The following is a 27,540-nucleotide window of genomic DNA, read 5'->3' on the forward strand; positions in this document are numbered from 1 at the left end:
AGGCCAGTATTAATACATGACTACTAGTAGTAACCCTGCTACTAATGGCTGAAGAAGGTAAACCACCTGGCAGTCAAGCTGGGTACCTTTGCAGAACTGTAGCAAAGAAGAGAGCCTGTATCTGTCAACTGAGTAGGACAGCCTGGGAATTGGGTAGCTTGTTTTTAAACATGCAAATCATAATCAGAGTATGCCTGCACCAAACAAGTGGAGATGTATTAAAGAAATTACAGCTACAGGGCAATTTCACCCACAGGGCCATTTCATCTAAGAGCCAAGAATGCCAAAAACATACAAGATAGACCAAAGACAACCTGGCTTTTCAGATAAATGTTTCAACTAACCGCACCAAGAAAGAAATGCCTTTATGAAAATGTAATGGTGACCTTTGAAGAAAGCTACTGATCTCTACTCTTTGTATCTCCAGTATGTCATCCTCTTCCTCAGAAAACTAACAGGTGTGCCTTCCTCAAGATTCTGGTTTTCCTTTCTGTTCTATTTTCACGCTCCAGAGATAACGATTTCAGCAAACATAGGAAGTTGCCAATTTTTGATTACAACTTCTTTTTTAAAGCCTCTCTATAAAAAAAAACAAAACACCCTACTCACCAAAGGACCTGCTGTACTTTCGAAGTAACTTGTTTTCAATTTGGATGGGGTATAGTTATCTTACATAAGACAAGGTGACAGCTAGTTTCTCTGAAGGGTTTATTTTTCCCCCTTTGAAGGCTACATGAAGATTTGGGTAAGGGTATCTCTTTCCACGTCTGGAAATTCAAAGACCAAATACTGGAATAAACCAAGGGGCCATATAAAAGAAAGGAAGCTTTGATCACCCTTTCTTTCCAAAGTAAATTCCACTCTTTCTGTGACCTTTACGAAACAAAAGGATGAGCAACTGCTGCTGCATTTTCAACCATTCTGCTCTTAAAAATCATGACGACTTAGTGGATGTATGTTATGTACAAGTGTTTGTGCAGGCTTATACCAAAACATGGCCTTCAACCCTTATGAAGGCCTAGGGGCACTATCATTAGATGGTGCACTTTAATTTCCAAGCGTCATATAGCTGTATTTTCATATGGATTTATGCAAAGCCACTCGTGTTTTACGGGAAAAATAAAACTGCAGGTTGGGAAGGAGGGAAATCCTCACACAGCAGTTGGTGCTGTCTGGAAATGGGCATGAAAACGTGGGGCTGGGGGAGGAACTTGAGGCTTGTACCCTGAAAAGACAAAGCAGGAAAGGAAGTGGCAGGAAAACAAGGGAAAAAAAACACACAACAAAACCCCAAAACATAGCAGCGTTAAACTAACAAATTTCAATCCTTCTAAAGACTCTTAGCTTAATTTCCTGCTTTTGACGCCACAGCTGCTGAAATCGGCTGTGGCATCCTGGTGAGCAGCCCAGTCCCACGGTGGGAACAGAGCAGGTACCAGCGCATACCCAGCTGAGCGTGCTTAGCTCTGCTTGCTGTCTCTAGCATTAAAGAGTCATTGAAGCATGCTGACTGAAATGTCTTGCCAAGATCTTGCTTGTAAACAATAAAACACCAAGTAGAAAGAAAAGTTTTAATGTCATTAGGTTTTCTTGTGTTGCCTGAAACAAGACCTGGCAAAATTGAATATTCTCTGACCAGAGGACAAGTTCTCACATACAAAGACACTGACATGTCTACGCTTAGGTTCGAGTTTACTCTTGGTTAAAAATAATTAATGCTCTTGTGGCAAACGCAATTCTCCAAGAATCTCACTACTTCATGTTGTTCCAATAGCACCTGGCTGAAGCAAGGCTGTGGTAGCACACCTTTGCTTTATTGTTTTCTCTAAAACAGAAGTGCCAGCCTTTTGGACTTTTGCTCCAAACCTAAGTTCTAGTAGCTGCAAGTGAAAAGGCTCAGTAATAGCTGTCCAGCAGTCTGCTCCGGGTGACAGACAGACAAACATTCCAGACCTTCTATTCTGGGAGAAAGCTGAGAGCTGCCTTGCTTTCTCAACTCTTCGCTTTATTTTGCAGTTTCTGTAGACCTCACAGCTTGATTTGTCGTTTTACATAGTTGCAACTGAAGACTGTATTTAAAAACAGAAGGGGGAGAAAAAAAACCCCGCAGTTGTTGCTTTATTGACTTTACTTTTACATCAGACATCTGGTCTAAATGCATTTGGCAAGTAATATTAGTACATTTCCTGCATTACAATATTCAGCTAACATTAGATTTTACTTGCGGATGCTCTGATAAGCTAACATTTTGATTAAACTGACATTTGTCAAGGCCAATTTCAGAATTTAGTACTAATTGTATGCACATTAGTGAGGGAGTTCTTGTAAGCTGATTTGGAGGGAGAAGCAGTCCTGATACAGGAGGAAGTTACAGTGTGATAGTGTGTATTAAGTTGGACATTTACACAGACCAGAGTTCAAATTACCTGTATGAAAACCACAGTCACCATCCTACTGAATAGGTTAAAACATGGAAGTCTGGTCTTCTAAGTCAGAAAAAACATCTGAATCTGGTTAATTAAAAACAAAAGGAAACAAACACATTGTTCTTGACAAATTCTATCCTTTCATCATAGCTCTGTTTTCTGACGTATGGTGAGATTGGACAAAAACCCCTGCAATTTAGGCCATCCTCTCCTTTTTGTCTCCCTATTTCAGCTCTGGTGGGGAATTTTAGAAGAGAATTCTGCAAAACTGAAGCGAGGAAAGTTTCCCACTACTTGCCAAACAAACTGACAGTTGTTTGCTATTTTGGGGAACCATCCTATAATTGTACCCACCTGTTGTAGCATGCTATTTTTAAAGTTACGCCCAACAGCAGGGTTACACAGCAATAAGGCAAAACTTCCCTGCAATGCTCATGCACCCCCAAGCCTGCAGAGGTGCAGAAACCCTGCTATGGGAATAAAGGAGCAGATTTTTGTAGATTGGTTCTGTGTACGATCTCCTCTTTCCCTGTTTCAAATCAGCTGCTGGCCTCTGTCGCTCTAATTTCTTTTCCCTCCGTTTTCTTTTCCACTTCCCCCTCCTCCTCTCTCTCTCCTCCTCCCATTTCACGTATATTCTCCTTCCCCAGCTTCCTCCCCCTTAGACTCCCCACACCAGAGAAGCAGCAACTTCCCCTTCATGTTCCCAGTGTCCCCGCAGTCTCTCCCCATACAGCACCATCCTCCAGAAGGCCAGACGGCGGGGGAGCACCGCACGCAGCTGGTCCGCCTGCTCCCTGGAGGCCAGGCCATCAAAGCCTCTCCATCTGGCCGGATGCGAGCCGGAGGCTTTCCTGCCCTCTCTGGTCCTCCCAGGTGCTGGGACCACGCAAACCTCAGGCCCCTGAAAGCCCAGGCAAGCTGCGAGCCAACAGTCCCGCAGGGAATCACTGCTCACCCCCACTTTTCCCTCCTGGCCCTGTCAGAATTACGGCCCTTGCCTGTTGGACGAGGCCTACGACAAGCTGCACGCGGTGTTTGAACCCTGCTGCTTATCTAAAAAGCGCTCATTTCAGCCATCTGCCAGGTAACAGCTCGGGTATGTTGGTTTTATGCACAGTGATCCTGCCTGGGTGGGTACCGGGGAACGAGATGGGGGTGACTAACAGACCCACTTCATTTTTCTGAAAAGTACCTCCACAGAGAGCATGCACACAAACAAGCACAAGCTAGCACAAGTGCACGCACAACCATACAAATATATACAATCAAACAACTGTATGGTTTCAAATGGCATTCAAAAGCTCCTTTAAACATGTATTATTGTTCATTTACTAAGGACCAGACAGCACCACTGGGTATGGGAGCAGCCAAGGAGCATTTACTTCCAGGACGGCACAAATCTAAACCTGCCTGATCCAGGACTTCCACCATTTCAAGTTCCTTTCTGCAGCTCTGGTGCACACAAGTAGATGTGCAGCCTGATGGAGTCTCACTCAGAGCAAACAGCAGAGAAGATCAAAGGCAAGTATGAAAACAATCAAGTTAAAGTCATAGGCAAGGAGTCCGTGCTGGGAGCAAAACCAGCATGGCACACCTACTGCTCTTCTCAGAGCCTGGGGACTTGGTCTGTTCTTGTGGCAAAAAGCACCTATATGTTCACGTAAAATGTTTCTTGCCACTGAAGACAAGCTTGTTGAAGCAGACATCCACTTTAAATTCATGTTTATAATGGAAAGGAACATTGTGATCCTTAGGCAAAATTAAAAGCTCAGCCATTCTGACAGCGTATTCATGTCACAAACAAGCAGCTACTGCTCATCGTGCAATTTGGGTGGAAGACGGGCAACATCAGCTCCATAAAAGCCTCCCTGATGTACAGCAGAACACAGTGTGCTCTCCAAAGGAGAAGAGAAGCTGAACAGAGGAAAATCAATCATTTTTTTTTATCCACACTTTGTTGGTAATTATAAAAAGTTGAACCAGGGCAGTTATTTTCTATCTCCAAGTGGATGCACTAATTGGTTGATGAATGCAGCCATGTTATTTTGGACGACAGATCAACTGGTTCTGGACAGATCAGCTTTGCTACTCCCTGGCATCACACGGTGATGCACAGAGGAGCATCAGTTAACACCTCCAGAAATTAATAGCAAGAAGTAACACCTGCATTTCCCAAGCCAGGTTTAAGCTTGCTCAGATCAATGAAAAGTAGGTTTCTTCTGAGCCTGATCTCTGTAAAGACACCAGCAGATTCTGGACACATGCCATTCACTCTCAGAAGACAGCATTTAGTTGGATGCATGTATGTACCCTATAGATAAGTACTCTGCACCATCAACCATTTCTACACATGAAGCATAAAAGACAAATTAGCTGTTCTTTTCCCTTCTTTGTAACATATAAACTCAAAGCTTCTTTATCCTAGAAGGAGGATGAGCAAGGACACCTAGCAGAGGCCATATAGTATTATTCTGCATCAGATGGAACCCACAACTGGTATCCACCAAGAGTATGAAACAATGAAATATTCAGCTTCTCCATCTTCCTTCCTTCCCTTTAGCTAAGGCAAAAGAACTGAGCCTCCTCCCCTAATGCTGTGTTAGAAGTGTGATTTATTTCTTTCTTTAAATAGCAGTGTCAATTTAAGCACCTCTTCATCCTCCCTGCCCCCTATCCCATCCCTGTTTTGCTATTACAGGAAACTGGATCTAGGCTTAAAACAAAAATAAGGTTTGTCCAGATTCTAGGTCACATCTTTCATCTGATCCCATTGACATAGCTGAGGACAGCAGCAAGGAACACAGGCCACACATCCACAAAAAAATAAGAGGTACAGAAGAAGAGAAAGAAGTATCTCAGGGGAGACTTTGGAAGGCCATTTCACATGTCCTCCAGCAAGACCAGAGATGTCATTTGTGGCATTTTCAGACAGGCATGAGGAACAACACATTTGCTTTTTCCTCTCCCAGTCTCCATGCCCAGTTACTTCTCGTGTCTTGATCAGACTTAAGAATCCCAAACCAGGCAGGAGCTTGGTATCCAGATATCTCTAAACTAAAAGCTAAAACTGAGGAGAAAAAGAAGATCCAGCCAAGTAATCACACCAGTTTAGCTGACCGTGCCAGTTTTTAAAAGGCATCAAATTCAGACCCTGCCCTCCTTAATTAAAAGCTCTGCTTTGCCTTGCCAAGGGAGAAATTTGACAGCCATTAACTGCCCTGCACCAGAAATAATTCTGCACCCAGCAGACCTATGAAACAGCATCAGTGAGCTACCATAACACTTCTCCAGAAAATATTTCATCCCGGCATGAGATCGTATTCCCACCTCCTACAACCAAACAAGTTTTCCACTTTCTCCACTCCTTTCCCACCACCTCTGCTCCTGCCCACAGGTCACCCGCAGGGCTGTGTGGGCACGGATGCTCCCGCAGGGGAATCACAGTGCTGTCCTGATGAGCCTGAGCAATGATGCAGCAGGGGAGGGGAGAACTCTCCTCCATCCCACACTGGCTTTGCCCTCTCCTGACAAGTCCAGGGCACAAAGTAGGTTTCTGTCTGTTTCGGTTTTCGGGTACCGGCACCTGCGCAGAGCCTCTGAGACAGGTTGAGTTACTGCCTCACCTCCACGTCACACCAAGTCTCTTGGCAGATACTAGCGGTCAGGGATGCCTGGGAGGCTCTGTGTTCGAAGCTACAGGCAGTTCTCCTCTTCTCAGCCTCCCCCGGACTGCACACAAACAGCTTCTATCCAGCCTAGCTAACAGAAAAAAAAATCTTGCTTGAATTCAGACTACAGCATGCCAACTCCAGTATTTTCCAAGCTGAAAAGCAAGGATGGAGCAAGGTATCAAGGCAGAAAACCCATGCATCCCTCTGGCACCGTGAAAACTGAGAAGCATCCATAAGATTAATTGCCCAGCTGGGAGAACTACATGATTTTAAGTGTCTGAGGATTTACCGTTAATCCACTCTTCAAAACTTACACAACACTGAAACAAGTCACACGACGACAAACAGGAAAGTGCACAGACTGCACAGATCCCACCCCACGTACACGCCCTATGCACCAGCTCCCAAGTAGCTGGATCTGCACGAAGCAATTAGGTGTCAACCGCGCTGCCGAGCAGAGCCAGAATTTCACAACGTACTTGCACTGTCTGCACAAACCGCCCATCGGACGCTATCTAAGCTTCCAACTTTGTTTTGTCAAGTACGTTTCCAACCCTCCTGACTGCAATGATAACCTTGGAAACAAACCGTGGTATCTGCTCGAGTCTGTAGACTGTTGGAAATGGTGACTCATGCCTGAATTCCTACTAATCTTCAAGTGTAAGCACTTAGGCAGCAATAATGGTGTTTTAATTTAATGTCCAGGCAAAAGTGGGAAAAAACGGTTAGCAGAATTTGGGAGTGACTGTCAGGAAATGAAGACAAAAGAGGATGCTTGGAGGACACAGAGATCAGGGAAGGGAAAGGAAAAAAGAAGTTGTAACTTATGAAGCACGTATCTCCAGGCCAAATGGCAGTTCAGTTACCGCCTGTTTCCAGAGGTAAATGCTTTACCACTCATCTCCATGCGATATCTCTCAAAACAAGGCCAGAGCTGTGGTTAACTAATGCAAAACCCTCCTTTACATACCCAGCCAGAGACCTCAGCAAAGACACATCAGGCTTCACCTCCACTTGTGCACTTCGGACTCTGTGAGAAGTTCCTAAGATGCAACTTCAACAAACCTATAAATTTGTACCTCCAAACCACTATTTAACAGAGCATCTACAGAGAAGTGGAGCTAGCTCCTAGTTACCAGCCACCTCCAGAACATTTCAACTGGTTAGAGCAACACACTGATCTCCTGAAGGACTAAATACTTCTGCCAGCTCCATCAAACTGACTCCAGCACTGGTACTTACAAGAAAACTGCCCAGCTGCCAACTAAGCAAGTGATCAGAAATACCTAGTTTTTCCTGAAGAAAGGCATTCACCAGGCAAAAGGGAAATATTTGATTTCTACCATCTCCAACTTCATTCAAGTTATTGAATGTTTGTTTTTCCCCCCAGCAAAAATTCTGTAGCTACAAGCACCTAGAAAAATTTTACCTTATACAAAACCAATTAAAAAGCAATCCAGAATTTTGGCTTACAGGTAGTAACTTTTTGCTGTCTCCCAAGTACAAAATGTATTAGATGACTTAGCACCCAAACCCCAGCTTTCCAACCACTTAAGCTACTTAGCAGTACTCAGCCAAAATGAGTGTTTTAGTTAGACACCTTTTGCAAGTTATATGCTATTTTTATCTTGTGTATCTCATTGAAGTGACAGGGCATTTACAGAAACTTATTTTAAATATGGTATAAGTGATCCAAATGAAAGTGTTCTCAAACTCAGTAATCGTTTCCAAGATTAAAGCAAAATGAGTTGTAACATGTCACTTGAAATTACAGTAACAGCAAGAGCTCAGCTGTTGCTCAATCTGACTGAACTAGATGTCTTTCAGGAATCTTAATTCTCAATAGTTTGGAATACTGAACAAAAGCACCTGGTGCAGATGTGTAGAAAGCTAGCAGCACAAGGACGTAATTATTTATTTTACTGTCCTGCTTCTGCCTAACACAGAATTGTTAAGAACTTTTTAAAACTTTTTCCAGGGCAGAAGACTCCTTTGTTTAAGCATTTGCTGCATAAAAACCCTTACTTTATGGGTACCATTCACATGATTTCCAAATTCATACTAACACATCAAAGGGAAATATTTAAGATCTAGATATGCACTAAGTGTTGCAGATCCACAACAAACGCAATTTCCATTCACAGGAAAATACTCTTGTGACAACCTTATTTCCACTGTAGTTCTTAAGCTATCCATGCCACTCTGCAGATACAGCTTCACAGCTTATAAAATGCCCAACACAGATACACTTCCCAAACCTAAACCAGGAAAGCCCATCACACCTGCAGTGCATTTCTGCACATGTCCCTGCACCACCTCACAAGTAACCAGAGCCTAGTGCAGATATATTCAAGCACATTTTATCTTAGTCCCGGAAACACTCCCTGATAATAAACTCACATAAGCAAAATTAAGTACGGATTTATTAAAGATGGGCTTGGCCTTTAAAGAGAAGACAGAGAGAATGGGCTGCTCTTTAAATAATAATGAGCAGGGAAGTGGATAACAGGTTAACAACCCAATTTGCAGAACATCTGAAAGTAAAACTTCACGCAGAAAATAACGCTTGCTATCAAAGTTTCCAGGTGAAAGGGTATCTTTTGTTGACTAAAATCAGTCTTTTCAAAAGGCCAAAATTACGCAAGATCTTAAAGACAGTATTATCTTCTGGAGGATGAAGAAACAGAAGTGATAGAAGTGAATAATTTAGAAATTGTAAAACCTCGTCAGAATAGTTTTCATGCACAAGCTACAGTAATCATTACATAGCAATGTTTCATATGCATTCTATCTGCATAGTTCAATAAAAAAACAAATGAATTGAGGGATGGTGGCCACCAACAAAGCCAGGTGACACCAGACCCAGCAGCTTGAGGCATATGCTGAGACTATGCCTCCATGCAGTGATGAAATGCATTTACACATGTCGAGTACTCATCCTGTGAAAGGGAGAACTGCTAATTAATGATTACATCCAGATAAATCGCAGAGGAAGAATCTGACGTGTGTAAACAGCCACTTTTGCTTATTTAAGCTGATGAGTCACATGATTAACTGCCATACTTTGCATTGTTTAGATAAGGTGTGAAGCTACAAACAAGGAAGAACCTACCAGGACTCTCTACCCGCTTGTAGTGGTAGGGATTGATGCAAACCTCCTTCTGCTTTGAACCAAAAGGAAACTCGCAGCATTCCAGTGGTTTCAGTTCGTGATGGCTCTGCAGGTCTGGCCAGCGCCACACTCTGCAGTAAATTACATGTGGCAGCCCTTTCCGGTGTGAAACCTGAAGCCTGCCGTCCAAGGAACGAGGAATTGTGACACAGTTGCTGGGCTGACCAGGACAGCTTAACGCTTTCTCCAGCTCTTCCATAGCACCTTTTTTCTTCTTCAGTTTTTTCACTAATGCATCAACAGCTTTCTCTGCCCATTTTTCTTCTTCATCCCCCTGCTTCCATCCCAACAGCCTCTTCACCGCTGGGCTGGTGAAGGAGAATAAACTTGTCACGTTCATGGTGACCCCACTTGGTCACGCTGGACACCACAGACCAAGCAGGAAAGACCGTCCCGTTCTTCCACCACCACCACCCAGCAGATTGTATCAGTAGTCAAATGCAGTCTGCCCCAAATAATTCTGGTCCTTTTGCCTTTTCAGTCCTCCCGTCCCAGAACGGCAATGCTGACATTCCCCCGTGATAGACGTGACCTTCTCATTGTGCTAAAGGCTGAGAACCTGCAGGAGAACAGTGGGAGAGGAAAACAGATTTTACTTTTTAAGTTAACCAACAACAGTTAGAAACATTCCCCCCCACAAGATCTGAGCTACCCAAAACCAAACGAACAACAACAACAACAAAACAAACAAAAAAACAACCCACCCCCCAAAAAAATCACCACAACACAAAGTGTTGACTGAGAACTGGACTCAAAGAACAGCCTGACACAGACTTGTAAGCAGCAGGACTTGCTGGTGAAGCTTTCATGTCCCTCCCTGCAAAATAGTCCTGAATAAATGAGGGGATTGCCCTGGAAAATAGTGAAGCAGCACAGACAAAGTCAAAGATGGCTGGGGGAGTTCGGATGAGGTGGAAGGAATGGACAGGGGTGAAGAAATGAAGAACGTAGCAGGACGACTCCCCCACCTGCTCAGGTCCCCCACACAACTTGCTGCATAGCCTCAGTGATTTTTGTGCCATGCAGCAAGGGGGACCACAACTGCATTTGCCAGCTTCCAACAATGCTTCTGCTCAGTGCCCAAACATAGCCTCAGTTAGTGCTGTGAGAAGCTGGATGGAAAAAAACAAAGCACAAAAAGACATGGCTGTATTCCCACACAGACCTGCCAGAAGGGCAAGGGCTCTGTATTAGGAACACAGCTCCCACCAAATCCAGCCTAAAACAGTCCCTCAACTTTCATCTTCCACTGCTAAGTGTGAAGGGCACTCACCGCAATCTATCAGCGGTGCCAACCTCAAACAGCAAAACGTCCCAAGGAAGGCGTACAAGAGGAGCAGCGCTTTTTGTTTTGCTTTCAAAGAGCAGCTGGAAGCAATACGCCCCAACAGCACTGTGCCACCCAGCCCTCCGCAAGCGGTACTGCTCGAAAATCACTGCACCAGAGTTGCACATATCACAACCTGAGACAAAAAAAAACAGTGCAGCTTCACCTCTGAGTTACTTTGATTAACAAACCAAAAAAAAAAAAAAGTAAACTAGAAAGAACCTTGCCCTCAGTGATCTCCCGCATGAAAGCAAAGCTCCGTCTTCCCACCCCGCCAAACAGCCCTCAGTTTCTAAGCAGACTGCGATCATGAACTTACTGCACTGATTACATCCTGACCCCTCCCGCTGCAACGCCAGCCTGCTGTACTCAAGGACACGCGAAGGAGTGGGTAGGAGGAACGACTGATAAGAGGGCTTCAGATGGCACAGAGGTCCCAAGCTGGGAGCCGTGGAACAGGGACGAAACAATGGGTGAAGGTAGGAGAGGAACTCCACGCAGGCTGGCAGAAGCCCCTGCTCCTGCTGCAGGGTCTGCTGTGAGCAGCAAGTTTCACATCTGCCCAAGCTGGAAGCAAGCAAAAAGCTTACCACTGCTGGCGGCAGAAAGGGGGAGAAAAAAATAGGCAAAGAGCACTAAACCATCAGTTTTCAAACACAGCATGAAGACAGACAGGAAACGTATCCTGGAGTGGATACCAACAGGTTGCAGAGGAAGAGGGAAGGGGAAGAGGATACGAATGTTTTTGTTACCATCAGAAAGACCAAAAAAAATAACCCATACACACACAGGATAGAAGGTGTCAGTGCAGCCGCATGAGACAGAATTATTTAGACTAAGAAACGACTGCAGATCTTGAAATTGTAAATGCCATGCCACGCTTACCGTCCTGACTGTCATGAATTGGTTTCATAGTGTGCCACTATACTTGGAGTGCTTTAAGCTGAAAACCATCCACTTGGTTCAAATTAAGTTGTCACTGAAACAATTACCTAATTGCAAAGGTTTGGTTTTATTAGGCTGAAAGCATAAACCATATTTATATGAATAATGATTATGATCTAACAGAGACCATGTCTACCTGCTCTTCGTACTGGTAACTTGCCATTCCTTTTACGCTAAGACTTCTATCTGAAATAACGTCAATGTGATGCAAGATTTGCATGAGCCTGGGGCAAAGTTAAGAATTTATTTTGTTAGCTGGGCACGTGCCATACTGCTGACTGAACTGAAACTCCATTACTGCCGCTGACTGTACTCCGTGTATATTTAATCCCTACATGCATTCTAAAGTGCACTATTAAAATGTTGTCCTAGCGTAAGAACCTTTTATCAGAAACCCAGTGTGTATGCTTCAAATGTGCTTGTAAGTATTGAGTTAAGAGTAACTCATACATAATCTGTATCTCATTGAATGTGCAGATATATCTTTTCTCCTGCACCTTTCAAACAAAAAATGCCAGTTCCACACACAAGAGGTACAAGGCACAATGGTACACCACAGAGCAATCAAGTCAAGCTTTCTACTTCACATCTGTTAGAATTAAAACAAGAATATTTAAAAGACTTGAGTTGAAGTTTTAGTGAAAAAGAAAGTACAAATTCTAAATCTCAATCCACACTTCTGTCAACATTGGTGATGAACGCAGACACAGTTCTACCTAGGCACGACCTATTTCCACTAAGCTACTTTAAAAATGAATGGCCAAACTACTTCTCCATCCTCCCCTTCCCAAGTCCTGCCTATTAAAAACTGTATGTTTATACCACTGCCTGGAAATACAACCTGTTTAACATGTGCTAGCACACAAGCTCTGCAAAGCCTAGGAAGACATTCAGATGTAGCCACGAGTACATAGATCATAGGAATAGGCTTTCTGACATTCTTGGCTCAAATCCTGTAACATGCACGTCTCCCATTCCCATAAATACGTTCCAAAACACTCATCATCACAGTCAAAGGTGTTATCTTAACAACTGGCACCTCTGGAGCAACTGCTGTAGTGAGAAATGCCTTGGAGCACATGGAGAACGTTAGGCACAGTACTTGTAGATACACTTGAAGGCAACACGAGCCCCATTTTTGCCTGCCACTAACCTCCAGTCCTGGGACTACTGCTGAAGCCCAGCCTGCCCAAAGAACATCCAAGCCCTGATCAGGCCAGAAGACAAAGCAAAGGGATTGGGGGAAGGAAAAAAAAGAAAAAGAAAGAAAAGAGAAAACCACAGGCTGCTGTATACCACTAACACCGAATTCCAATGGTGGTATTAAACTAAAAAAAGGCCGTGTAGGTGGAGTTTTTCATTTCCAAGAAGTCAAAAGCGTGCCCATAGCGCCAAGCTTTTGCCAGTACATTCCGTTTCCCTTTCTGCCACTTTTGGTTTTTGCAATGCATCATTTCCTGTATTACTTTTGCACAGTGGTCTTATCAGCTGGAAGTACACAATAAAGATTAAACCACGAGTCAGCAGATGACACAGCCTGAGTCTTTCTTCCCTAAATACACATGCCCTTCTGGGAAACCAGGAGCTAGCATTTCCAATAGCTGAGTGGCCACCAGCCCTTGAAGGGTACGTTTACTCACAAGCTACCAGTGAAATAAAAACATGGTCCAAACAACAGGACACCCTCCAAAAGGCAGCCTGGAATCAGTTTAAAGGAAATCAAGTTGTTACCCACTTATCAGCCACTCTTTACACATCAAAAACCACGCACTTTTTATTACATGTTCTGTCTGCTGATGGATGAGCTGGAATCAACAAACTTCTTTCAATACCAGCACTGCTTTATTTGTCCTCCTTCACTGCTGCTGTCTTTTGTGTCATCTTTGGACCGACACACAAACCCACATGCAGCTTGTGAGGAGGCTGTAAAACAAAAAAAAAAAGAGCATTATACATACAGCTGTTTAGCCAGCCTTGGATTTAAACAAATGTACTTAGGCAAAATGCCTAAAAGTGAAGTTCTGCAGCCCTCAAAGCAGAGACGGTTACACTGTCAGCAACACGAAGCAGACAGTAAAATACTCAGTGAGACTGTTCTCAAATTCCCACAGGAGATCCCATAGGAAACTGTCCTGCTTTGCATAAATGATTGTTTTTGGTGGGTGGAGAAAGGGTTAGGACAATTAGATGATCCTCGCTGTCAGGGAGGTGAAACAACTCCTAGCCTGAGTTTCAGGCAAACAAGAAGTGGCTCTAACTCTCCTACTAATTTTGTTATTTGTATTACAGGCTCGGTGATGCAGGTAGAAAGGATCCTATTACGTATTTTTAATATGTGCTCAGAACAGTTAGACATAAAAAGGGGCAGGAACCACAGGGAAGAGAATCTACGTAATTGTTAACAGAGAGAGCTGTCTATTCTTTGACTATGTTCTTAAAATTCAATTTATCTTATTTTATTCAGCATGCCTCCTCTAAGGGTCCATTAGGAATTGACAACATAAAGAAATAACAAGCAAATTTTAATTTGCTTCTTAAAAAATATTTAGTCATTTACCTTCTCTGAAAGACAACTTTTCAGCAATTCATGTTTCTTCTCAGTACAACTTTTTTTTTTTTTTTAAATAAAAGGTCCAGAAGAAAAAATATCAAATTTTGGCATAGAAGCCAGAGAGCTGTCACTTTACTCCCAGCAAAAGCTATTTCCACGTATTACTAAAAAGTATGCAGTCCAAACATCTGTAATGCTAGAATGTGTTACACCATTTGTGCACCAGCTTCCTCTGGCTCCTTATCCTTGGAGAAAGCAGCAAAAAGTTTTGATTTCCTTCTTCATGCAATGTGACTTGTAAAACAAGAAGTCTGAAGTCTTCTGCTGAATTACTCCGTTTTTAACCAAAGACTTCTTTCTTTGCACTTTCTTATGGCAGAAGATCAGATCTGGTTCATCTTGAAAAAATGCACGGAAACCTGGTAAAAGCTTCAAGAGCATTACAATACACATGCAAAAAGAAAGCAAGTTTCATTTCAAACTGCTGTAAAACTCATTAGAGAGTTCATACAGAACCTAACTTGGCTTTCCTTGCATTTCTGAAAAGGATGAGGAGAACCAAGAAAGAAAGTTAACTCTTTTGGATGTATTCTTGGCATGAAAAACAAAAAATTTAAAAACGCAATCGCGTTAATTTCTGCTCTGCATTGTACTGATACAGGTGTCAGTATGTGATACATACCTACACGTATCAAGCATTTGAGTAAGAAGCACTTCAATACTGGTGTTGAAAATACTTCAACATACTGCACAGGCTGTTTTCCTGGCACTGTATTAGACATCCAGCAAGGGCCAGCAAGATACTTTGAGCCTGTCCCGTAAGGCAGCCTCTCTCGGTTCCTGAGACCGAAGCACCATGCCCATAAAGAGGACTAGGACAACTAATTGCTCACTGTATCTGAATGAGGGACTGATTATCCTTTCAAGAAAGTCTCCATTATGCCATTTTTCGGCCCAGGGAAAATCCCTGTAGACACCTACCTGCACCACTTAGTACAGCAGCTCGTAAGGGTGTTTGTGAAGTGCCAGCTTTTTGCAAGAAGCATCCAGCAGTTCTCAACAGAGCATATGGCTATCAATAGTGTTTGCCTTTAGAAGGACTTGCACAACTTCTCCCTCATTCAACAAGCCAAGTCAGACTGATGGAGTTCTGAACGTCACCCGAGCACCAAAGAGCAGATCCACCGCTCACTCAAAATGAGGAAGCGAGCCCAAGAGACGCTTTATGTACTGGGGTGGAGGGGGGCACATGACAGCAACCCAAATGACAAACCCCCCAGTGCTCAGTTACTCCAGAGCATGATGAAATAAACCTGATACCATCAGCATCTGCCAGCTCCTTGCCAATGATCACCACGGTTCAAACCACATACGCAGCCTCTGGCTGGTTTCTACCACCAACCAAAAGGTACACTTTCCTGCGTTCTCCTACCAACTCAGCTTCTGGTTCCTACATTTGAAAGACTTAAGGTAACTTCACTACTGCTCCATTTCTGTATGCATTAGAAACTGAATACTGTATTATAACCCAACTAAAATGCCTTAAGAGACTTTGTAAATAAACAAGTAATTGTGAGAAGTGACACAGCAAATGCATGTTCCCAATTTTAACAGATGCATCATCGATTAAATTTGCTCCCCCCTTTTTCATTAAGAGCAGCTTTTCCCAATGCCAGATACTGTTCTCTGTAACTGTTCTGACATTTAAAAATTGTACACTTGAAAACAAATTGGAACAACACATCTTGCAAGAAGCTTATCTACACCCTAATTAGAGCACAACTCCTCCCTGTTTACAAGAAACACTAACATGTACAGCCTCTTAAACAATCATCAAATCCTCAAGCCATGGAGCTTTAACCAAGTTTAAAAAAAAACAATGGCAAACTCCTAGTTTGCACTGCTGAATTTTACTTACTCCTGTGTTCAGAGACTCCATGAAGCCACAAACTGCCATCTATCTCTTCCTTTAACATCAGCTGGTCTTCTCTTTGCACTGCTTCATCTTGCCAAGACTACAGATTAAAAAAAAACTAACACCAAGTTTGCCAAATAACTTGGAGTGGAAGCCGGATAAGCCCAGTGCACAGGAGGGCTCGTACAAGTAGGATGCACCAAACTATACACCCAGGTGTGGAGAAACCCCTTCTGGTGTCGGCAAGCAGCTGGACTGACTCAGATGTGCTATCATAGATTATCTCTAAAACCGCAAGTTAATATTTTAACTTAAGTCAGGAAGGAACTGTGATTTGATTATTCAGTTAAAGTTCTGGCACATACAGGATTACAAAGCTATGAGCTTCATTCAAATAACTCGTAAGATGAACACAATGCTGTGAACCACAAACCGTGACAGAATGGTGTTCATGAGGTTGTTTTTTTTTTTTTTTTTTTAAATGCTGTAAAGGGGGAGACGACTTCATTTTCTATACTCTTTCCAAGCAAAAGGCCACTTAAAGAAATCTTCAAGTGAAGCCCAATATTCAAAAGAAAAAAATATTGAAACAAATAATTGTGATAAGATAAAATGAATTACTAGTCGCAGTAAGCATTTATCATCACAGTGAGTATCTTATTGTGCATCTTTGGGCAAATTTATCCACATTGCTTGTACACACCACATCATCCCCCCTAGCCACCTTAAGTGTGCAGGAGGACAGGAGAAGGCGAGGAACTCAGTCAGCATCAGAAGATGTCACAAGCCATGTCTTGAAAATGCCGAACAGCCTGTAGCCCCGTTTGGACCACTGCCTACAGCTCTGTGAACATGGTGTATCCATAAAGATGCCATTACCAGCCCAGCCATCTACGTTAGAAGTCCTTCACTAAAGAGTCAGAAAGCTGTGGAAAATAGCTTCCCTTCCCTTTCATCATAAAACTTTAGTACAACTCCCTTTTTCCACAAAGAGCATTCCCTTTCCTGACTTTTTGAACTGTCTTCAGAAAACAGGTGTTGTTTACAACAATAACAAACACACATCTGTGTGGGTGTGTTACTACACACAAAGGCAGGATAACTGAAACCTCTTCCTATATTTAGATCTGTCTGGTCAGCTCTAATTGCATAATTTAATCAAAACCCTCTCCAACGGAAACGCATCCATATTCATCACAGGCATCAAAGGAAACATCTTTACAAACTATATCCTTTTACAAACCGACACATGGTCCCACGCCACTTGTCCAATTGTTGAATTCCTCCTTTGGGAAGGGCATGGAATTTTATTTCTTTTTATCAGCTGAAAAAAGCACTTCCCTCCAATTCATCAGGGTAGGGCAGGAGGAACTTCCTTCACAGGTGAGATGGGGAAAATTTACTGACATGTCACTTTCAGGGTGGCTTTGTGTTTATTTTTGAAGAGTAGTTAAAACATACATTTGCAACATAAAGCAAAAATCTTTGAAAAATGCCCATCAGCACCCAGTTTTCAAAATTTCTGAGTAAAGCCCATAAAATGCAAGACGTTTTGTCTTTACAGGATGGCACAGACTGCATGGAGTCACGACAGGCTGTCGCCTCATCTAGAGTAGCTCTACAACAGAGTATTTTTAAGGAGGGAACCACACCAAATGCAATCCAGTTATGCTCAGCTTATACAAGCCAGTGCTCCAACAAATGATTCATTTTACCAAGAGCATGCACTGATACAGTTACATCAGCTGCATTAAACCACTTTTAAAGACTGTGACCCAGACCTCATTCATCAGAGATTAAGTAAAGATGTTAAATTACAGCTCCAAATCCTCAGCTTTAAAGCAGAATGTTTCACCAATGAAAGAGGCAACAAAAACTGAGAAGGAAAAATTATTTATTCATTAATGAAAGTGTTATTAGGTCAAGCCTCAGTAAAAAGCAGGCTGATGAAAATTAAACCAAGAAAAAAAAGGTCATTAAAATAAGTAGTTCTTTTCACAGATTAATCCCCCACCCACCATTTATACACTCGAAATAAGAATGGCCTCTCTGGATTGCCACTACTGAAGACTTCTTCATGATGTATGAAGTACACACTTCTTTAGATGCACGCTTTACTTTTAAAAAAAGGATTCCTCTAGTTTTCCTCCTTTTTGCCTGATTTGCAAAATTGATGGAAGTATTTTTTGCCTTTAGATGGCCTTCAAAGCACTATCTTCAGCATCTCTTTGAAACAACAAGATGCAGAGTGAAAGGTCCACGTTCAGTTTCACAAACCGTCTTGCAATTCACGACTGTCATTCTGGACAGAGAAAGCGTTTAACGATGATACAGCTTCACAAGCCAAGTTTACACAGCCCAGAAACAAACAAGCAGATCTGCCAGATTTCCACCCTCCAATGAAGCACTGTTTAATTACTGCTTGCCGTTAGCAGCCCTCTGAAAACCGGGACCGGACCTTCAACAACACGAATTCCTCCCATCCCTGGTCCCCAGAAGAGGCGGTGAGCAGCAGCCCACCACCGGGCCACAAACACTCCCCGGCACTTGCTCCGTATCTGCCAAGCCTCCCGAACCCGCCAGGCCCTTGGCAAATGGAAGAGGCCAAGATCACAGCGTTTAGAAATGTCTCTTTAGCTATTACAGAAGGAAATGAGAATTGTTAAGATCTGCAGGTAAATACGCATTTAGAGATTCACCTGAGATCAGGTCAGGAAGTTTTTGATGCCCATTTAAAACACACCACAGATCGAGACTGAGGGAGGCCTTTACCAGCACGTGAGTTACACGTTTGAGCTTGTCCACACCAAAACCTTGAACTACCTTCAACTACACACCACTAACACCTCAACATGGGCTATGCTCCCACCAACATTAAAAACTATACTGGTGGAAGAATAAAGTCACTAACACACAACTATCAAGGCATTTATGTGGTCTGTTACTCTAAACCAAAGTAGCAGGCACACCTGGCACAGAGCAGATCATGCACCACCATGGTTGCCAACTAGGCCAACAACCTCACTGGTGACAAGTAGGCCAATGATGAAATCTAAAGGCTCCATTCTTAGGAGCATTTTTATGCCAAGTAGACAACTGACTGTTAATTTGTTATCAGTGATGTTTTCTTCCTGGCATCCCTAAGCCTGTAAAACCTCATCAGCAGGATGAGCACCGTCACACACGGTGCTGGGCTGGTGCTCAGAAGACAAATCCTATTTCCTTTGGGCAAGCCACTTCCTTGCTTAGAGCCTCCGGTTTTCCCACTTACAAACGGAGAACAGAACTTGCAAAGGTAGTGCAGAGGTAAAGAGATGAAGAAAGACAGTTTTCAGCAAGAATCTGGAGGGCAAGGCACCACGACCGAGACTGAAGCACGTTCCAGTGCTACTGCATCAATCTCAGCCAACCAAAGGGCCTCCAACTACAGCCGGCAGGGAATGAGATGCACGGATCCTTTACTCTCAGACACATCTTCCCCCTTCTAAAAGCACAAAACGAGGACGCACCCGTGTTTGAAGATTCAAAGAGGTCCAAAAGGCTGCAGAATGAAACAAAACCACGTCACAGCCCTGAGTCAGAACATCTGCAGAATCTCACGTCAAACTATTTTCTCCTATTCCTGAGATCAAGGCTTTGGAGGATTTTGAACAAAGGCCTCAGCCCACAGATAGGAACTGATGGTTCATACAGCACTTGCCAACTGCACAACTCGAAAGGAAGTGGGAGATAGCCTCCTACACTGCTTACTGGGAATACGGAAGTTTTATAACAAGCGAAAATGGTTGTTATCTATCTATCTGGGCCCCTGGTTATCTGCAAGCTTTTTATGACTTTGGAAGAGGAATCAAGCCACATATAAAGAATCACTCAATATCCTTTTCTTATCTGAGAGGTGTTCTTTTTTTTTTTTTTTTTTTAATTAACAGAGACTATACAATTCTGCATACAGAATTCAGGGAACTTACTCATTCCACCATCATTTTCTAAGACAAGCTTAAAGTTACACACTTGGGGCTTTGCAGAACTGAAGCACTGCACCCTTACAGCTCAGACACCAAAACACAGCATTTCCTGACCAACACATGCCCTCTGGGGTCAGCAGCAAACTAGCTAAAAACCTGGCAGAATGCTTCCCAAGCTTTCCATTGCTGCCTGCTACTGAATAAACAGTTGTAGCTGTCCCAGTAGAGAGGACAGGAGGACTCCAGCCCCCAAATAAGTTGCAAAGAAACACCAGGATGAATTTGCAGGACTTGCAGCTCTCCAAGACTACTTACTTCTAGGCTAAATGCCAGTGAGCAAAAAAGAGCACACAGTAATTTCACATTCCTTGTCTCTAAGCTGAGAATCTAGATGCCTTTAATTCTGTGGCTGAAACCAGGACTCCCAGGTTCTCCTGATAACAAAACTTTAGACTCAAACCCAGGCTGCTGGCTGGCCTGTAAGGCTGAGGACCCCTGTGTCCCAAGTACGGGGAGGCAAGAAGCTAGGCAAAGGTGTGATGGAAACCTGCCTATAGTCAGAAATGCAGAACTGTGTTTATTGAAGTTCAGTGAAAGCAGCTTGCCACCAGCACACCCCAGTCTCAGCTCCTGCAGTGTAGGTGCTGAAATTCCTCCCTCCTATGCACACACAGGAGTAAAGTGGAGAGAGAAGCAGGGGGTCACTTGCTGAATTTCTCGAAGGACCACCACAGCCAGGAAGGCATATTATTCAGACAGTGTGGTTGAGTCAGCCCAGTGTCATCTCCTCTCCTTGCAAGCAGGATGAGCACTGCATGGGCACTAGGCCTATTTCCCAAAGTAGCATGGACGCTGGCCTCAGTGACAATGCTACTCCTGCTAAAAGCCAGTACCATATCTGTCGCCAATACCTGGTCATGGGATGGAGATGTGGGGACAAGCAGCAGTCAGACCAGTGTGATCAGCAAGAACTTCACTGGAATCTTCTTCACGAGGCATGTCAGACTGATTGATATCTACTAAGCAGATGTGCACTCTGATGAACGTCCTGGAAGTTTCCTTCAGTATCTCCTCCAAATTGCAGCAATGCACACAAAGTCTAAGTTATTTAAACCTCCCACTTCCATCTAACCTGCCCACTTTCTGCCTCTCCCAAAACGACCACTTTCTAGTCTAGGATCAGAGTGGTACACACAAGCATTCATCAACTTTTTTCAGCCAAAATAAGCGCAGGAAGCTCTCCAGCTGGCTCTGAGGCACGCACGATGGCACACAGGCATGTCTTCACATCAGGCAGATGAGGACACACATTTACAGTCCTACGCTTTCAGTTACTCCTTCAATAAAAGAAAATGCTTAGGTGGAGGTATCACCAGGAGGACTCTGACGTCCACCTTTACCTACTTGCCTGCTCCCACTTCACAGACTCCAGGAGATATACTGCATCTGGTCATGAGTTATAGCTGATAAACTAGTGTGGGCAAGGGCAAAGGGAAGTTAGCCAGGAAACCTTAGTAAATAGCCCTTGGAGTATTTATGCCAGTTATGTTAGGTGATGTTTTCTGGAAGAAAGAAAAAAAAAGACATGAACAGTACATGGTCTGCCGGTTGTTTCACATTTCATACTGTAAAGAGGGGGGAAAAAAGTTTCTACTACCATGAAGTTAAACTTGGAGGACATTCTTTTCCCCGTGAGAAAAAGAACATTTGTCCTATCTTATACAGGATGTTCTGCTCATGCAGTTACATTAAACTAGAAAAACACTTCCAATACAGCTTGCAGTTTATAGCAGCAAAACAGCACTTGACCAGAAAAGCTTGTTTAAGTGTTCCTCCCCATCCATCCTCCCTCACCCCCCATAAAATAAGCTACATCATTAATCACTGTCATTTTGCTGCCTATATAACTACACTGGGGTTTTGTGACTGACGTAACTGTTGGCAGCCTAACCTCACCATGCTAATCACCAACATAAGTATCTGGGAAAAAAAAATGTAAATTAGACCTTTCCTTGGCAAGCATTTTAAGGAAATCTTCATCCGGGAGTACTACAGTACTCATTTACAACTGGCTACCTCCAACAGCTGCCTTTGGCCAGCAAGGTCACAGGTCCACAAGCAGATGAGCAGCTCAGACAGCTTGTTCCCACCCAAAAAGAAAAAAAGTCTCCCTTCATTTCCTTGCTCCAGCTTTGGTACTCCAACATAATTCCATGCTCTGCTTACAGTCTGTCAGCCCATTCACCTTCCTAACCCGGAACAACCACAGAAAGTCTTCTGCAGAGCAGTGCAATCAGCTCAGAGCAGGATGAGCACCAAAGTCCCCCAGCAAAGAAATCTGTGGCCTGGTCTGAGAGGAGCTGAGCTGTTAAGAGTCCTTTCCGTCTCATGGAACTGCCACCTCCCTAATTTTAAACAATATCTGGGACAAAGATTTAGTGTTAGCTCCAACACAAGTACTTCAGTCTCTGCAGCATACAGCTCATTTGCACAACCCTGTCTCATCCCCAGAGCAAAAAGCTCTGCCCCAGCTGGTTCTGAACAACCAAAGGGTCTAGCAAGCACTTCAAGCAAGCTTAAGAAAAAAGAAAAGTGATTTCATACCCATCTGTCCAAAAAAACCCCGCGCTACAGCGTTTTTAGCTGAGAGTATTTATAGAACGTTTCCCAGATGAAATCTAATACCACATGTTACAGAAGCTATAATTAAGTTATCTCAAGTTTTTAAGTTAATATGGACAAAGTTTTCCTTTGGCTACTACACCCAAGTGGAAGCACTTAACACTGACACTTGCATGGCTAAAATAAAAGGCCTATTATTAAATATGCCAGACTGCAAAGCCAGCAGTGGGCTAAAACACAGAACAGGAAACTGTAATAGCTGAGATGGCAACCTATATATATAGGCAGGTTTCCCTAGATAGCCAGCAAGATCAAAATTCACACCTTTTTGAAACAGTATAGTTCTTCACTGCATTCACCAGGTAATGAACAAAACAGAGACAAAGACACAACCAACTCCCAGTTTATCCATCTCCTAGTCTCAGTGATGAAAAAGCAAAAGCATCTGATGGCAAGAGCAATGACCAAGAGACTGCGTGAAGGGAGACCAAACTCTGGTCCTGAACTTTGGAGACTGATGGAGGAGACCACAATGATGCCACTTGATTTTATTCCACCTCCCTCTTCCCTCTCTGTGCAGGAAAGCACCCATCTTAGATGTCTGAGATTCCTGAAGGACTACACATGTGAAATTAAACTAATGTAATCACTTCATGCACTTTGCAATCCCTGAAGTCATCATGTATGTGCTATCAAGTCTACAAGAAGGTCTAGGCAAGACATTTCAAAACCACTTTCATGGCTGTTCTGACAAAAAAAAAATTATGTTGTAAGACAACTGGAATAAAGAAGTTTTCAAAACAAACCCACCTAATAATCATTTGAAAACAACAATACTTTGGTCTACGTACATAAAAACAAAAAACAATTAGTTCGGGAAAATTAGACAGAAGCCTGCTTGCTTCAGTGCAAATACAAAAACCACATCAAGTGCCTATTAGGTAGGGGTAGGGACAGAGCTTCATTTGCTTTGCACAGTCAGAGTCACAAGAGACCTGGCTTTTAAAGTAATATGGCATTTTCACCAGGAAGACAAACTCAGTGGATTCAGTACTGTTAATCAAAAGTCATACATTTCAACAGAGGATAGCAGATTTGGTCAGAATTCTACGAAGGACGAGCTTTCATGAATTATGATCAAAATCACAATCAGATCACTTTGCTTCCCTGATTTTGACCACTTCAAGTTCTATTTAAAATGCCCTGTGACCTCACTGTACTTCTTTCAAGAATTTCAAATACAAATCAGATACACTAGAATGCAAAGCACAGAAAAATATTAACAACAATATCCCTCCTCAAATTTTAGACATTTGAAATATTTTCAAAGCATCCAGAAGTCTTGTGAGTTGCCTCACTCATCCTTCCTTTGCTCCTTGTACCCTTGAAGTTTGCTTCACATATGGCTCTGTTCCATTAAAATACCAGTTATTTGTCCTGTCGCCCTTGTTTAACACAGCTCTGGTTAGAAGCCACTTTTCCACCACTTCTTTCACAGTCTCTGAGCTACTGAAATGTACTGACCTGCAGAGGGTCCCATACCATACTCATCGCTATAGCACCTGATATCTTCAGCAACCATGCCCAACCCTTGTCATGTCCATGTGTTCACCTCCCAAGCTACCTGCAGAGCTAAGATGGGCTGTCTTATTTTAATACGTGGAGTAAGGGCAACAGAAGAAGAGAAGTCAGATAACTCATAGATAAGTTTAAATCCAAACCAAAGCTGCTTTCCCCAAAGGAAACCACAACAGTGGTAAAAATATGTCAAATTACACAACAGAGTACTTAGATATCAAGAGAAAGACCCTTCAAGAAACAGAACTGTTTTATTAATGATCATATTTCAGTAACCTTTCCAAACCTGTGAGCAGAACCTACACTCTTAAGCTGGGGCTAGTGGCCTGACTTGGAAATAGCTTTCTTGTTTCATACAACACAGCTCAGAAACCCTTGAAAAAAAAGACAACCGGCCAACAGCAAGCAGAGGTGTTCTGCCAACATTTCATCCCACAGGAACACTCAAAAGAGTTTGTTTTGCAATGTCTTGGGAGGGCTAGAAAGAAAAGAACAAAGACTTTAAGAAAAAACAACCTTCTCACACACTTGCTATCCACTGTGTAACTTACAGGGACACCACGAAAAATTAAACTATGTTTGTAACCTTAAAGAAGTTATCAAGTGAAACAGCAGGAGATGTCAGTTCCAGATGGACTTGCTTTCGCTTCCACACTAAACCTTCCCCTTCCATATGTGTCTTGGAGAAAAGCTTTGAGAGTCCTCTTTCCACTGCCTCAGGAAATATAACTAGTTAAAAGCCACATATTTTGTTCCTCAACATGTCAGCTGAATGAAACTCCCTACTACTAAAATAAACGCAAGCCAGCAAGTGCATTGCATTAATTCTTTCCACATTAATATTCAAAGGAAACCTAACAGATACAAAGGTGAAATACATTGCTAGTATAGTCAAATATGCAACGCATTAACAGTATCTGACCAAGCAGCAGATGTTTCCTCCTTCTATCACCCTCAGAAACACATTTCAGTGAAAGCCACAGTTTGTTGCAACTTGATTCCCCAGATATTTACTTCATCTCCAACCAAAACTCCAATGATTTTATGCTTTTAAGTGTTTAAGCAGCTTTTAAGTATTTATATTCAAATAGTTATTATATGCACGTACCTTAGTAAATTAGCAGACTCTACTCAACTTTATATTGGTTTACTCTACCTTTATCTGGTCCAAATCATTTAACTTCCAACAGCAGTGCATTTTATTTTAGGCACTGATATGTGCACATGCAAATAGAGCACACCTATCAAGTGTGAATAATCCCATATATATGCCACAGTAAGAATATGGAATCTTTAAGAGTCGTGTCCTGGTTTCAGCACGTTACACCAGACAGAATGCTGCTATTATTGGCAATCCCTTAAAACACTTGAAACCAGAAGTCAGAAGTGATTTATCAGAAAAATTTCCCCAGTAAATCAGTGCTTCATGAAAACACAAAACAAGAAAATGCTAATTCCCAATATGAACAAACAGAGGAAGAAAAGCAAGCAAAAGTATTACCAACTATGGTCACTGCACGACCTAAGGAATCTGAACATAAAGGTTTGTTTAAATTCATAAAGCCCTTTTTGAGCTGCTGCATAAGTGTCAAGTGTTAGCTCTGTGTGCATATATGTGTTTTTTTTCTTGTTGCCTACCTGGACAAGTTTTTAAACAGTCTTGTAACTGCTGCAGAAGAAACTCCGTAACGTGGTAAATCCTGAAATCCAACTTCAACTCTTGCACAAAGTACATATTAAAATGATACATTTTCAGTTTCCCCTCTAACAAGATTTCTTCACACTGAAATAAGGTCCACCAGCTGAAGCTGTTAGGCACACATGACTCTTACGCCCATGGGTACAGAAGCTTCTGGGCACAGAAGCAAGGAGAATGAAGACACTCAAGATTCTGTCTATAGCACTAACACTGTCTCTAACACTGTAAAAAAATAAAATAAAATCATGGATATCTGATTTCCAAGTTATCCAATACTGGATTGATAGTCACATATCACTTTGATGTGGATTGGCATTTTAATGCTTGTAATGACAAAAACTTCCATGTTAAATACTTCTGAATACCATTAAGTGCTATTTAGACAGTCGTATCTGTTGCCATGTTGGGAAAAGTTCCCTTTATAAGCACAGAAATATGAAATAATGTTTCAAAAAAAATCACTGGTGAACCACATTAATGATTTGCCTACATGCCAAGTCAACATAATAGTTGCCTTTGGATGACACTGCTTTGAACAGTGCCTAAATATAATGACTTATATAAAGGCATGTTTAAAAATAATTTGTCTTCCTCCTCGTACTCCAGACCTTTCCTCTGCATGCTAGGCAAAAGGGTGGGGGAAGACAAAAAGAGAAAGATGGGCGACATCTATTCTAACATCGCATTCCCATGTGGGTAGCCTATATCAAAATAAAAGTGACATTGGCCCAGACCAACTACAGAGTTATATCAGCATGACCACATTGTGCAAGTGTCCAGAATTGCTGTACTTGTGAAGTTCTCCGCATTGGAAGTCCCTCCTTCTACAGAAGGAAAAATAATAATAAAAATTGACCTATCTACACAACTGAGTAGAGCTCAGTGTTATGTGTGCCGAATACTTTACCTCACCCAATCTAATTTGAAGTAGCGTCCTCCAGCTTTGCTCCTATTCAGCAAGGAGGCACTTCCAAAGCCAACACATGCAGGCAAAAAGCTGAAGTGGGAACAGATCCTGCACAACCTGGCTTCACTCTGGAAAACATTTTGCATTCCTTGAAATTAGCCTGTTTGTTTTATGAAATGTTTGGCTTCTCTATCCTGTCAAAAAACAAAGACACCCCCATTCAAATACACACAAAACAAAAAAGCTTCTCTAATGCAAATTAACGTTTGTTCTCGGAGGAGGATAGAGATCTTTGTGGCAGCCATTAACAGCTCAGAGTGTCCTTCTCATCACCCCTGAACCCACCCACTGCAAAGCCCTTCACAAAAGGCCTAATCTAACATTTTCCCTTGTTGTTTGCAATCTTGAAGAACAGCCACATTCTCATGGAAATAGTTGTTATATAGCAGTCTGTGTGGATACAGCTCTATCAATTTTTAAAAAAGTACCACTTTAAAATAACTTGATTCCCATCCCAAGCAAAAAACACTAACATGAAAATCTTCTATGCTGTTCTGAAGTTACACTTTTGCAGCTGGTGCAAAATGAAGGAGCAGCGTAAGATGCCTGTGTAGACGAGCCTTTAAATCGCAAGCATTTCAGGCTACGCTTGCCGAATTGGTGCTTATTGTTTAAATGCAACTTTTCTGTTAAAGAAACTTCAAAGGTAAATTTCTAGGAACTGTGTATCTTCTTTATTAAGACTTGTACACATTCTGT

General features: G+C 42.5%; 1 protein-coding gene across 9 annotated transcripts in view; it reads right to left on the reverse strand.

Annotated features, from left to right (window-relative positions):
* The window catches only part of SMAD1 (SMAD family member 1), a 49,733-nt gene that overhangs the window by 18,215 nt on the left and 3,978 nt on the right, over nt 1-27,540 (reverse strand). For 5 of the 9 annotated variants that reach the window (XR_007708219.1, XR_007708222.1, XR_007708217.1 and 2 more), the window contains one exon: nt 9,213-9,831. Coding sequence is in view for 1 of the 9 variants with exons in the window: in XM_035549308.2 (XP_035405201.1) it covers nt 9,213-9,612 (400 nt within the window). In the remaining 8 variants the exon portion in view is untranslated. Of the gene's footprint in view, nt 1-9,212; nt 9,832-10,545; nt 10,665-13,315; nt 13,468-14,101; nt 14,494-27,540 lie in introns of those variants that run through there. The other 4 variants (XR_007708220.1, XR_007708218.1, XR_007708221.1 and 1 more) reach the window with 3 other exon arrangements.

This window comes from Cygnus atratus, chromosome 4 (genome assembly GCF_013377495.2).
Source record: "Cygnus atratus isolate AKBS03 ecotype Queensland, Australia chromosome 4, CAtr_DNAZoo_HiC_assembly, whole genome shotgun sequence".
Lineage (NCBI taxonomy): Eukaryota > Metazoa > Chordata > Aves > Anseriformes > Anatidae > Cygnus > Cygnus atratus.